The sequence below is a fragment of the Aythya marila genome (genome assembly GCF_965140915.1).
Source record: "Aythya marila genome assembly, chromosome: 7".
Lineage (NCBI taxonomy): Eukaryota > Metazoa > Chordata > Aves > Anseriformes > Anatidae > Aythya > Aythya marila.
The window spans coordinates 16,657,157-16,671,155 of NC_139048.1; the positions used below are offsets into that span (position 1 = coordinate 16,657,157).

The window sequence follows — 13,999 nt, forward strand, 5'->3', positions numbered from 1 at the left end:
CATAAACAAAAGTCAGGTGTAATTTTTATTTTTAGTCATTTGACTTTTTAATGATGGTCAACATTCCTAATTAATGTGAGTGGGTAAAAAACAGAACAGAATAGAATAAAATGGAATGGTTCAGGTGGAAGGGACCTTCAAAGTTCATTTAGTCCAACTGCCTGACATGTTCAGGGCTAACCAGAAGTTTAGCATATTACTGAGGACATTGTCCAAATGCCACATGTAAGCAGGTATGCCATGCTGCTTACCAAAGGACATCATGCCTGCAAGCATAAACTCTAAGGGAGTTCATGCACTTTGGCATGATAAGATGTTACACAGTGCATTCAAGCCCACCCAGCTATCTTAAGCCCCATAAGCCTCAAAGTCCTGTATACAAAATAGGACTATGGGCCCTTAGTTACATAGGTTGAGACAAACATCATTAAAAGCTCTAAGGGTCTAACAGAATCTGCTGATGGAAGGTAAAGGTCTCTAACAGGTAGGGTTGCACATTGCTGTTTAAAGGGCACTACCAGAAACTGAACTTAAAAAAAATAATTCAAATCATCTGTTCAATTTTATTGTCATGTTGTCATCTCCACTTTGCTTGGCTTTGTTCTAGACTCTTACACAATTCCTGGGGTGGTCTGTCTTAAATACTGACACTTATGACAAAATGAACAAGCTTGAAAACAGAAAAGACATTGCTCAGGAAATGCTAATGTACCAGACAAAGGCCACTCCTTCTGAAGTTGAATCTATACTGGTGAGTTTCTGTCCACAGTCACAAAATTAAAATAGGAAATTTGCTACACAAAACTGAATACGATATTCATTTTTCATTTTTAGAAATACAAAGAGAAATTAAATGTAAAGAGTATAGAAGAATGTGATGAAAAGGATCTTATCAGGATTTTGGTAAGTCAATAAACTAAAAATTTGACTTTTGAAAGCATGTTGACATCAGATGGTAATGGACCCTCCTTACAAGAAAACATTGTATATAGATAAATTCTGTTTAATATGATTGATATTAGCCATCAGTTCCACAAGCTAGATCGAGCTAATTTAATTTAATAATACATCTTCAACTTCGTTGGTTCCTCCATGTGCACATCCCACTGGTACCTACAGGGAAACATTCTGTCCCAAATATGTGTTGACAGACTTGGATAGCCAGAGTTATATAGAAACCTTTATATGAATAAACACTTAAAGTGTTGAACTCCATTAAATGTCCACATGAACACTGCTATCCCTATAATTATATTTATTTCATTTTGGACATAAAAGAGGGTACTTTGATCTAGGTTGCTTTCATTTTGAGTAAGAGAACACATATAGAAGCGTCCAGTAGAACTAACCTAGTTTCTCATGAATTTTCCTGCATTTCTCTAGACAGAGAAGTCTTACTGTATCTAAAACAAAACTAAAAGATGTGCTTCGGGAAAGCACCAAATGCACTCTGACTGTTAATGATCGAAATAGAACTAGGTTGAAAAAGAAACATCAAACACACACAAGTCTGTTGACTTATCAGCCATGACTATATCAGCCATGTATTTCCACCTATTACACCACATTTGCTAATGCAGGCACGTGTATGTGCATGCCAGGGTTCAATGCTGAAGTTTCACTGGCTCCCACAGAACAGATGCTCACACAGCTTGTAAGTGGTGAAACACAAAAACATCAACAGTCCATGTGTAGCTCCACACACCTTTTAAAGAAAACAGATATAAGCATTCTTAAATCTCTCTATTTGCAGAGCAACAAGTGATTAGGATGGTGCTGGCCTCCAAATGTAAAAATATAATAACATTGGTATGAATTTTTAAATCTCCAGAAAGAAAGTGTGTTCTCTCAACACTGTGGTGTCAAGTATTTAAAGGTCTTATATGTTCTGCACTGCAAAGACAACATGCAAATTCTTTATCCTATTTAAGGCCTGGAATCCCAGATTGTTAATGAGATAAAGCAGGTGTTTCTAGATCTGATGATTCACAAAGTAATGGGTCTTAAAACACCAGTGCCCCAGGTTTCTTTGTCCTTGACCTCTGAGCAGAGTAAATTTAAAGGAAAATGCAACCAAAGGAGAAGGAAATGCTGTTCCATGGATGTTCAGCATTATTTGTTGAAATACATGCAGAGGGGGAAATAGATTTAGTTATAATTTTCCTTATTTGTAAAAAGAAGATCATTTATTGGCTATGTGGCAGAAGGGAATAATTGTGGTCATATAATCTATTTTGTGTTGCAGCAGACATCCTTTAAAATATACTACTGCTCTCCTTAGGCTTTGGACGTACAAATGGAAAGCATTACAGCACAGCTTGCTAATATCATTATTACCAGTTAGGCTATTCAATGTGAATCCATATAATGTATACAACATGAAATTTAATACAAGCTTCTTAACATTTGTATCCTCTGAATTTTAGAATTTAGTAAATGCTTTCTGGACATTCTTTAGTACAAGGAAGAGCTGACCTAAGCTCTGTATCTGCTCTTCAGGGAGAGAAAAGTCTTTGAAAGGCATCCAGCTAGCATCTGATAAAATCTAGTATGTGGGGAAAATAAAATGCACTTATACTGTCCACTACTTCTGGAATGATTCCTCATTTTCATCAGTGGTCAGGGTTGTTCAGAACAGGCTGCTCTAAATCACAGAGGACACTTCTAATACAGAATCACCACCAACTACAGCAGTAAAAAGGAAATGACTAAGGGATTTGAAGTAAGCCATAATAACTGAAAACTACAAACTTTGTACATTTAAGCATTGTATCAATTTTTATTTTATGCATATATTGAGATCATTCAAGAACAAAGCAGTGAAGAACCTATTGAAAGCAAACAAGAACATAAGTAAAATTATTCAGCCACTCAGACTATTAGTTGTGAATTTTTACAATTGATTTGTAGGTTTATCCACTCTGCTTTGCATCTGCCAAATAATCCCTACAGATTTCTCTGTGAAGCGTATACAGGTTATCACAGACACAAAGAGAGATTGTCAAAGCAGACAGGGTGAGGCAGACTAATTTAGACAGGGTGAGACAGACTAATTGGTTGTGGAGCATCAACAAACCACCAGCACTCTAGAGGTTTAAAAATGTACAGGAATCCTTGGTTGGCTGTAGGCCAAAAGGGAAGAACACTTTTACCAGGAAAAGCTGGGATTGTTTAATAATTTTGGCTGTGAAAAAGATTAACTGCAGCTTTGAGACCAGGGTAAAAGTGGGAAGCCACCACGGCCTGCGTCTTCATAACTAAGGAATTGCTGAGATTGTCACAACCAACTGTTCTGGAATTCAGGGTAGGAAGAAACACCACCTGCCCAAGACTTTCACCTATTCTCTTGGAGAAGAAAAACAGCAGTACCACCATTGTGTTTCAAAACTTAATGTGCATTAGATTCTACGGAAACCTGAGGTCTTTGACCACAGAGCAAACATAATGTCCTTATGCACTGTTGTTTCCACTGAAGAAAGAACATTTTTCCCAACATTGTTTGGCCATAAAAATCCTTGTGCTTTTAACTTTCCCTAACAGAAGGAAGAATTACCTGATCCAAAAGATTTAGAACTATATGAATTCCGCTTCAGTGACTTTCCTGTTACAGAGCATGGCCTGATAACTTGTGGAATACGACTGTTCTTTGAGATAAATGTTGTCGAAAAGTTCAAAGTCCCAGCAGAGGTCTGACTTTTTTTTTTTTTTTTTCATCTTGTTTATGTTTCTTTTAAGATAGAAGAAAAATAGCTGGCTGTTGGTACTTTAATATAGAAGTAAGCTATATTAAGTGTGAATAGTATTAGTTATTGTATGGATAACAATATTCATTCTTAAGCATTTGCATGTCTGTCGTAAAGTCTTAAAACTGATCCTGAAATTGTGTGATTTGTGGAAGGAATTAAATCAACATACATTTATATAAGAACATTTTGGTGTTGCCATGTTTAATTTAATAGAACTTGCATGTTATCTGAGTAATTTTACAGTATGTTCCATTAATTTTATAGAAATTTCATAATTTTTTTTCAGTTAACAGCACAGTATCAACCACTTTTAATCATAACAGGTCCTTACAAGATGGATGTACACAGTCAGGAAGGGCTATCGAGATATCACATACCACAACTGGCGGCATGGATTCAATGTGGGACAAACAATGTTTACGCTGCTGATGGTAATACTGCTAATATTAACTTTACATTCATTATTTATTTTTTCTTTCAAGGCAGGTGCACACTCAGAGTTGTTTGTTTTCTTTTACAGACAGGCAGAATAAAGAAATACTATACTGATCTAGAAGCCTTTGCGATGGTTGCTGCTGCTTTCTGCCATGACATTGATCACAGAGGAACCAACAACCTGTACCAGATGAAGTAAGTGCAAATACTCAAATATATGGCTATGAAGTATTTTTAGTGGTAAATGAAAACAAAACAAACCAAACAAAAAAAAAAACAACTAACAAACAAAAAAGTCAACACATGGAAAAATATAATGTAGATATTTCAGTTTATATAGCATGAATGGACATTCATCCTACAGAAGATTCCTTCCTCAGTATCTGTCAGGTCTGCTGAACCAAAGACAAAATGCAAAAAAAAGAATCTTAGAAGGATCTGCTGGAGCTGTGGAGCTAGACCACGGTTGTTTTGAGTTCATGCCAGACCTCTGTAGCTCCCAATCTGAAAATTGGTTCAGGTGCCGTAAGAGGAATTCATTGAAGCAAATGAGACGGCTCTGCTACAATATGATCAAAAGGACAAGAGTTATTTTGCCTCTAACATTTTTAAGTGAAAAAATATTTAAATGAAGATCAAGAAGACAAAAAAAATATTCTGGGACAACAGCAGTTAGGCTAGAAATATAAAAACATCTATGTCTGTTGATATTACAGTAGGAAAAAAATAAATAATTAAAACCAAAACAAAACAAAACAAAAAAAAATCACAAAACAGTTACAATAACAGTATGGCAGACAAATTCATATGACTTATCTGTCATAGCCAGCAAAATCCAAAATCAAACTTGTGTTCTCTTTCTTACTGCATCAGCAGTAACATAAAATTATCTTAAATAAAAAGAGTAGAAAGTCCCTAACTGGATTTATTTTTTTCAAGATAGGGCAAATTCACTTTTCTGGAGAGGAATTCATGATGTTTCACAGACAAGGGTCAGCTTAAAAAAAGACAGGATTTCAGGTGCATTCTTTTTCTCAGTTTTCTACTGGCTGATTTGCCCAGCTTTTTTGTTCCCTCCAGTGAGTTTACTGACTGACCTAAGTCCTTTCCTGAGGTGTGATCTCATCACATTATATAGGATTCTGAACTATTGAGATTGCTTTCTGCCATGGGATTTGTTACACGTCATGAAGTTATGCTTTGCAATTCATGATACTTTGTTTTCTGAGTGTGTAAAATATTCTAAAGGATTTCTTTGTGATTTTTCCCTTGTTGATACTAGGTTTTGGTTGAGATATTAATAACAATAATGTTAACAATATTATGTAATATGAATTAATATTGTTAACATTTTAACATTAATATTAATATTAATATTAATATTGTCAACGTTAACATTAATGTTAATTAACATAATTAATATTAATATTAATGTTAACAATAATGTTAAAATGTTAACAATATTAATTCGTATTACTTTAAACTTGCCAGTTTATTACAACATTACATATCATGGTGAGACCAAGTACTCTCTTGAAGAGTGATCAATCTGTCCTTTAGTCTTTCATGTGATTTATTTGGGTTTCTGTGTGCTAGGCAGAGAACACAAGTATCTCAGGATGTCATGTGTACCAGGAGATTATAACCGTAATTTTTGGAGCACTATTTCCCACCAGCTGTATCTCCAGAATGATTCATCCTCCTTCTCTGCCCCTGGACGCACTCTGCCCAGGAGAGCAGTTTCAGACTGCATGCTGGAGCAGTGACGTTAGGGGATTTTCTGATTATTCTCTGGGATTCTCCAGGTGACGCAGGAGAAAGAGAATGACAGACACTGATTCTTATTCAGCTGACTGCCTCTCATCCAAATAAGTTTAAGGGGTTTTAAAATCTTCCTACTGTGGTCTTCCCCAGCTGAAAGCCCTCTACTTGAGGTCATATGCGGTAAAGCTATTTATAGAAGCTATCAGCTTTGCTGTTACGCCTGGAAGTCTGCCTCCTCTACACTGGCAGAAAATACAGGTAGCCTATACCAACCCACCTTAGGTTATCTCAGGAATTAAGTTTTTGGCCAATGGAGGACAGGAGGAAAATATGCTTCCAAACATGCTGAACCACCTATAATGTAGCTAGGACACTTCTCCCTTCCTTCTGCTGACATAGTCTAAAGCAGAATTACCTCTTCTTGAAGTCTACCCCAGAGGGATGCTTTGATGCTTTGAGCTATGTGCTAAGACACATTGAACACATCTGAGCTGTCAGGATTTGTGCAGTTCATAAAACAATGACTCTGAGGGAAGGGAGGAGTCAAAGGGTGCCTGAGGAATTAAACTCTATTATACCATTACTTTAGCTTAAACTTTAGTGAATTAGTATCACAGGGGACATGCTCCACAGTGATTACAGACAGACAACAGTTCAAAAGCCATGCCACACAATAAATACTGAATGATGGATACAGGCCCTTTTAAGGCAACACAGAAACTGTGTAGATTAAACAAACAGCCAAATAGAATGTGCAAGATGAAATTGTGGCACGTTTTCTAAAAGACAGTTTTTGAACTTTGAGGCATCTCCTTTGACTGTCAGCGGGCACTGAACACCCAGTACTCTTAATTTCTGTCTTTACCATAACAAGAATGAAGGCAAGCAAGCATGTTTTTAGTTCTGCCTCATACTAGTGGTCAATATATAAATCAAATTATTGAATATGCAGATCAGAAGCATTTGAATCACAATCATAAATAAAAAGAATGCCTTCAAAATAGTATAAACAATCATCTCTTTTTCAACAGATCAGCTGCTCCACTGGCAAAACTTCATGGCTCTTCCATTTTAGAAAGACATCACCTAGAGTACAGTAAAACCTTACTGCAAGATGAGGTATGTTTGCATGAATCTTCTGCTTACACTGATCAACACAAAAGATCCAATTAAGTTGCGACATTCCAAATTTCTCCAGCTTTTATTCATTTCTCTAATTCTGAAATAAGAAATTATGCTCAAACTCATAAGTTTAAAACAAATTCTTATGTACTGTCTACTTTAGAGAAACATCAGTAATTTTGCCAGAAATTGATTCTCTCGAGATAAAAAAAGCTTGCCCTGTGGGCCTCACTCACATGCCTCAGTTCTTTCTGCTTTCACTAAAAATCTGAAGTAGAAAATACATGGTGTTGTAATTAGACTACTGCCCCTCATTCTGAGTTCAGTTGTTGTCTCTGGCAACTGAGGAACAAAGGGATGAAGCTGTTTATGGAGGCTCCCCCAGCCCCCCCTATATCTCACTAAAACAGCTAAGGGAGCTTCATGATTCTGTGGCAGCTCCCATTACTGCTCTTCCCTGCATTAGAGGTTTTCTCTCTTCTCTTCTGCCACCCTAAATGTCTCTACCCCCCTCTCCCTATCACTTTTCATACCCCTGCTGCCTCAGCCTGGGCAGGCACATGCCTTTCTTTGGGCCCACAGGGGCACTGTGTGGCCATGCACAGTGAGATGAGGGCCATGCACAGAAGGCATAGGGTGCCCTCAACCCTCCTCAGGCTTAACAAAATGGCGGCACTGCAACCAGCCAAGGCCTTCTGCCCCACAGAGCCCTGACCTCCTACATGGGTCAGCCATTCCTCCCTAAGTGGTGCCTGGTTGTTTCCCCACTAAAAGGGAAAAGACTACTTACAACACTTTAAAGGATATTTTTCAGGGAAATAAGAAAAAGACTTAACAGTCTAGGCCTGAAAACTGGTGGCTGGAAGACCCCTTCCAACTTGTTTGCACCAGTGTGGCAGGCACTCACTTCCACATCCTTTTCCAATTTTCTAATCCTTAAAGAAGTACTGTTTCCTGACCACTGCAGGGCATAATCAGAATAAATCCTTACACTTACCAGTAGCACAGTGGTCTTAAACACAACAGAATATTTATGATTTAAGATTAACTGTGTTGGCCAGAAGTAATTCATCTAGAATCACTTGCCTGAAAAGAGTAGCTTTTGTATTCTGTATATATAAATGTCATACTTTACCATAAATTGCTTCAGCCAGTCAAGATTTCGTTAGTATTTATGACATTGTTGTGGAAAAAAAAAAAAAAAAAAAGTATATTTTTATTTGGATCTCAGTATTAGACACTTGTGTAGCAGTAATCGACAGAATGGTATTAAAACTTAAGAACTGCTCTTGAATGAAGGCCATCTTTGACAACTGAAAAACTTTTCATTTGTAGCGTTATGTTGATTTAGGCCATACATGCAGTTTTATTATACTGTACTGGACAGGGTGTATACTACAAACCAAACACAGTTTTATAAGAGGAATTGAATTCGTAAACTTTCCATCTTGCAGAGTTTAAACATCTTCCAGAACCTAAATAAGCGCCAGTTTGAAACCGTTCTACACTTATTTGAAGTTGCAATAATAGCAACTGACTTGGCATTGTATTTCAAGTAAGTACTAAATTCTGTGTAATTTCCTACTGAAAAAAAAAAACTCGGTCCTATACGATTTACATCTGTAGTTTACTTGTTATGTGCAGAGTACAGAGCTGTATTTTAAATTGTTTTTAATAACTCTTAATTCTTATAAAAAAAGAAAAACAAAAACACAAGACATTCTTAGTTTCTTTATAAACTTTCAAATTTAGTTAAGTGTCTGTAATACTTCATACACATACAACAGGTCATTCAAATATGCGTTTAGTTACAGCAGACATTGTACATGTATTTCGGAAGTGTGGATTCTGTAGCCTCGTAGTAAGGTTGTCAGCATGTATTTAGTGTACCATACTATAGCTACTCATACTAAACAGGAACATGCTTATGACATGGAAATTGACATTCTGGTTTAAGAACAGACATCAAGTGATCCCAGTGCTAAATATCCGAAAGACTTCAGAGATAAATTACCTATCCTGTTTCAAGTTTACTAACTTAACATGCTTTTAAACAGGGTATTGAGTTTTTGGGGTTTTTTTGGTCCAGATGTCTCATGACTTGGACAATTTAAAGCCAGGAGACAGAAAAAGTTTAGTAAGTTGTTCAACAGAAATAAGTTAATTTTAATGAAAATTAACTTTATAATTCATTATATATGCAAATTAAAGGATTTATTAAGCAATAATAAGACATCTATATTTTTCAGAGTTTTCAGTCAGGTTTTATGACTTTTCTTGACATATGACGAGAGAGAGTTGAAGAACATTTGTTAGCTATTTGTTTCAATTTTCACAATTCATTATGTTACTGGAAGGGATAATATTAAGGAAAATATAATACTAAAGAAACAAGAATTTCACCCTAAACAGTTTAATACGCAGAGTCAGGAAACCGGTTATGTGGTTGTCAGGAGCTAGAACATATCTCAACGGTATACAGCAAAATTTAGATGTGTTAGGTTAACTAGAAACCTTGAGTTTGGTAGGAAGAAGGCATCACTCTGAAACTCTTGTGACCAGGATACAATTTTGGAAAAGCATAAATATGAGAAATATGGTTTTCTATTTTCGATGCAGAATTTTTTGTTCACTACTATATGGTTTATTGGTATGTTTTCACAGGAAAAGGACTATGTTTCAAAAGATTGTGGATGCAATTGAAAAAATGGAAACAGAAGAGGAAGCCATTAAATATATATCTATTGACCCAACCAAAAAAGAAGTCATCATGTAGGTGGTTAATATCTTACTTTTTATTCAATCAGTTATCTGCAGCCAGATTTTAAAAGTATTTGGGCACCTAGATATGTAAGTTGAGACTTGGTGTTATTGTATGATGATGAGCATAACCATGATTTTAAATAAGAAATAGATGTCTACAGGATTCTCAAAAGGTGCGTCCATCTGTATCTTAAGTATCTAAACACCTGAAAAAAAAAATCTGTATTTTTTTTTCCCCTTTCTTTTCTTTCATCATCCTAATCATATTCCATTTTGCCTTACATTTTCGAAGGGCTATGATGATGACTGGATGTGACTTGTCTGCCATAACCAAGCCTTGGGAAGTACAGAGTAAAGTAGGTACTTTTCAGACAGTGCTGCATTTGCTGGCTGTTTTATTGCCCATTTGCTACATGATCATTAAAAAAATATTTATTACTTATTATCATTAGATAGATATTTAACTATTTGCACCCAACTATCTTTCCAGAAAACAACCTTTATTTATCTGTCACTGAGAGCATAAGGGCTCCATGATGCCCCCTTCCACCCACACTACAGTTTATCTACCCTTTTCTACTTGTCAGTCAGCTAAAATCTCTGATTTTGTCACCTGTTCTAGCTACCCTTAAATCTTAATCCATTATTTTTGTGTTATCCAATTTTTGCTATTTTTCAAGTACTTTTAAGGTACAGATTTCACAACAGAACAATTTGAATGAAATGTGCTTCTTCTGTAGATCTTGGTACTGTTTCAAAGTAGCTTAATCATGCTAAAAATAAATTCAGTAATACAGTGTGACACTGTGTTGTAGATAAGTACCTCAAATACTTCAGTACTTACTGACCATCACACTCAAGTTCATCTGTTAGTCTTACGGATATAGGTTTTAATAACGCATAATCCAAATACAACTGCAAGATGCTTGTGGAGCATTCTACATAATATGCATTACAAGAACTAGAAGATTCTGTTGTGTTGCTAGTATTGTCGTGGTACTGCTGATGATAATCTGTCATTCAGTCAGTATGCACCAGAATTTCAAAATGGTAGATAATTTACTTGCTGGAAAAAGCACACCAGAGATTGTCTGTAATTCTTGAAAGAAGTACTCAACTATCTCAGAAGGGATTAATGAGTGGAATTAAATTGTCTTTGACCAAAATTCTCTGTTTATAATGCAGCTAGCAAGAAATAAATGCTCTTTTGTGAGTGTGAAGTTAGTGGGTGTGGTTAGTTAAATACCAAACTGAGAATACATTGATTTAAACAGTATTATGCCAGTCTGAGTTAATCAACATTTTCAAATTTTCTGGAAAGCTTTGTCCTTTCCTTTATCTATTTATTTATTTATTAATTAATTCATTCATTCAAATTGACTACTTTCTGCTTACATTTCCATTGAATTATGATTCCCAGGTTGCCCTCATGGTTGCAAATGAATTCTGGGAGCAAGGTGACCTGGAACGAACTGTGCTACAGCAACAACCAATTGTAAGCACTAAATAATTTAACTGTGTTAAGCAATATTATCTCTTATTTAAATATTGAATAGATAATTGTCCATGATGATTATTAGATCATTACATCCAAAAGAATGATGTCTGCATAATCTAAATTACTGCTATTCTGTTCTAGCCCATGATGGACAGAAACAAAGGAGACGAACTACCTAAGCTCCAAGTTGGTTTCATAGATTTTGTGTGTACATTTGTGTACAAGGTAAGAATAATATTTTTGGTTTTCCCACTACAGCAGTTCTGATGGAGCAATTAGGGACAAACCATTGCACCAAAAAAAATCTAGAGAGCAGCAGGATTCATATTTATAGGGTAAATAACTATCACAACCACCACAATTTTTCAATCTTTTGTTACATAGATGAATTGCTACCACAAAGCAAATTCAAGAGGTGATATTAACTGAAGATCTCAGTGAAACTCAAGGGCACTTAAGTTTTGTTACTACCTTCCTTGAAAGACTGAATTAGAAAGCCTAGCCTGAATCTTCAGTCCCATTTAGTATAAATACGCAACATGTACATGGTTACAGAATCCAATTAATGGCACAGTGAAGGGAACAGAAAACTTGCAACATTCTGGAAGTATAGCTATTACATGTCTTCTAGAAAGCAATGAAATGTCAACATTATTAATACCCATCTAGCTTTTCATATTAACCCAAAATATCACAGAAAAACGATGTGTACCTGAAGATATCAAAATATTACATCTGCTTGGAATATACTACGGGATACTAGACTTTATCATTATATTCTGATATTTATAATCACATGATAAAATACCAGGTATCATAGAATAAACCACCATTGCAGGCCACCAAGAATATGCTCTCAAATATGCACTGGCAGGTACTGGCACGTTTTAAAAACATTTTTCCATTCTGTAGAAAAAAACACTACCAGATAATAACACTACCAGATACTTTTGCAAGTGGTTGCAAAAGAAAGTGAAATCAAATAAAATTAATTCATCTAGTATACATACTGAAATAATTAGATTTAATAGAAAAATGAATTCAAATGTTTTTATCTGCAAAGCAGCAGTATTTCTGGGAATTCAGACTTTAGAAATCATCAGTGTTTACAATTTACTAATTTACCAATTAGGAAAATTTCTAATTTACTAATTAGGAAATTTTCTAATTTACTAATTTTTAATTTAAATTGATTGTACAGGAATTCTCGAGGTTTCACAAAGAAATTACACCTATGTTCGATGGTCTTCAAAACAACAGAGTTGAGTGGAAAACACGGGCTGATGAATATGAAGAAAAGATGAAAGTTATTGAGGACCAAAAGAAAAAGGAAGAAGAAGAAGCTGCCAAAAAAGGTTAAATAACTTCTAAGATTTTCCTTCATGTATATGTAAGGCAGTCAACATGTTCTCTCTCTGTAAAATTCACACATGCAATACACTTGTGCAATATTCTTAACACTAATGATATGTGAGATCTGATTTAGCCAAATTAGCTTTATCCTTAGTTGAAAGAGGAGTAACCTTTCAAGACGACACAAATCCAGTACACTGACCTCATTTTCTAAACTGCATGATTACAGAAAATATTTATAACAGAAGTGAAGGGAATGTAAAATTTCTTTTTTCTTAAGACATAAAACTGAATGTAATTAATCACCTCTATTTATCTGTCAATGTTACAACCACCTGAAATATGAGATGTATCAAAATTCTGCATGGCATCAGCCTCAAATGTATTCAAATGCTTTGTTTAAGCTAAAAACAAAAACTTAAGGAAAAGGGATGAGAATGGACAGTGTGTTTTTGGAACATCCCTGCTCCTCTTCCAAGTTTGAGATAAAGCTTTTGGCTCTAGTTTCCTGTCATTGGTTCCTTGGTTAAAATATGCTCTCATAGTACAAATTTAATACTAATCTAAGAGAGCCCAAGTCCTTAAATTGAAAGTATCGCTTTGCATATGATAACCCAGAAGATAATCTCATTTTATAGAAACTGAGAACCTATCACCCAAGTGTAAGAGTGAAATTAGTCAGTTACTTTTATTCTGTGTTACATGTGGAGCATGAGCTCTGGTAATCAGCTGAGATGACTGAAGAAATTCAGAGATTAAAAAACAAATTGTGATTTCTAGAGAATGATTCATTGTCAGCTAATTTAAAGAACAGTTAGTTTACTCTTACAGTTTATATTGCATCTGTAAAACAAAACAGTACTGAATAATCTATTTGTTGATCAGTGTCTGTGGGAAATAGGTGAGTATTTTCCAGATTTCACACAAAAGAGAGGTTATTCAAGGCTACCCATCAAGTTACTGTCAGAATTTGAAGCAGAACTAGAAAGTTATTGGCTCCTAAAAAAATTGTTAATAGGCTAAAATTTTAAAAATGTTCCTGTACTTATTAAGAAAGCACTGTAAGCTACATGATTTAATCAGAGCAGATTTTTGAAAAAGATCTGAGTCAAGTTATTACTGTACAAACACATTTTTAAAGTTTAAAATGCATTGTATTTTATCAGGCCAAATTAAACATTATCCTCCAAACAGTTAGCATTTATATTCCTACATGATCTGTTTAACTTACAATAAAACTATATGAAATATTTTTCACACTGTGATACCACTTACAATCTCACAGGAATTAAGCCCACTCCATTCTCTCTCTGTTTTA

At 35.2% G+C, this 13,999-nt stretch overlaps 1 protein-coding gene across 1 annotated transcript in view; it reads left to right on the forward strand.

Moving 5' to 3' along the window:
* PDE6C (phosphodiesterase 6C) overlaps positions 1–13,999 on the forward strand; it is a gene marked incomplete at its 5' end in the record, with an annotated part of 28,782 nt that overhangs the window by 12,800 nt on the left and 1,983 nt on the right. Inside the window, 12 exons of the mRNA XM_082764308.1 lie at positions 608–751; positions 835–903; positions 3,541–3,687; positions 4,070–4,177; positions 4,267–4,376; positions 6,977–7,064; positions 8,522–8,622; positions 9,732–9,839; positions 10,123–10,186; positions 11,251–11,325; positions 11,470–11,553; positions 12,530–12,683. Of these exons, the coding sequence (XP_082620434.1) occupies positions 608–751; positions 835–903; positions 3,541–3,687; positions 4,070–4,177; positions 4,267–4,376; positions 6,977–7,064; positions 8,522–8,622; positions 9,732–9,839; positions 10,123–10,186; positions 11,251–11,325; positions 11,470–11,553; positions 12,530–12,683 (1,252 nt within the window). The remainder of the gene's footprint in view (positions 1–607; positions 752–834; positions 904–3,540; positions 3,688–4,069; positions 4,178–4,266; positions 4,377–6,976; positions 7,065–8,521; positions 8,623–9,731; positions 9,840–10,122; positions 10,187–11,250; positions 11,326–11,469; positions 11,554–12,529; positions 12,684–13,999) is intronic.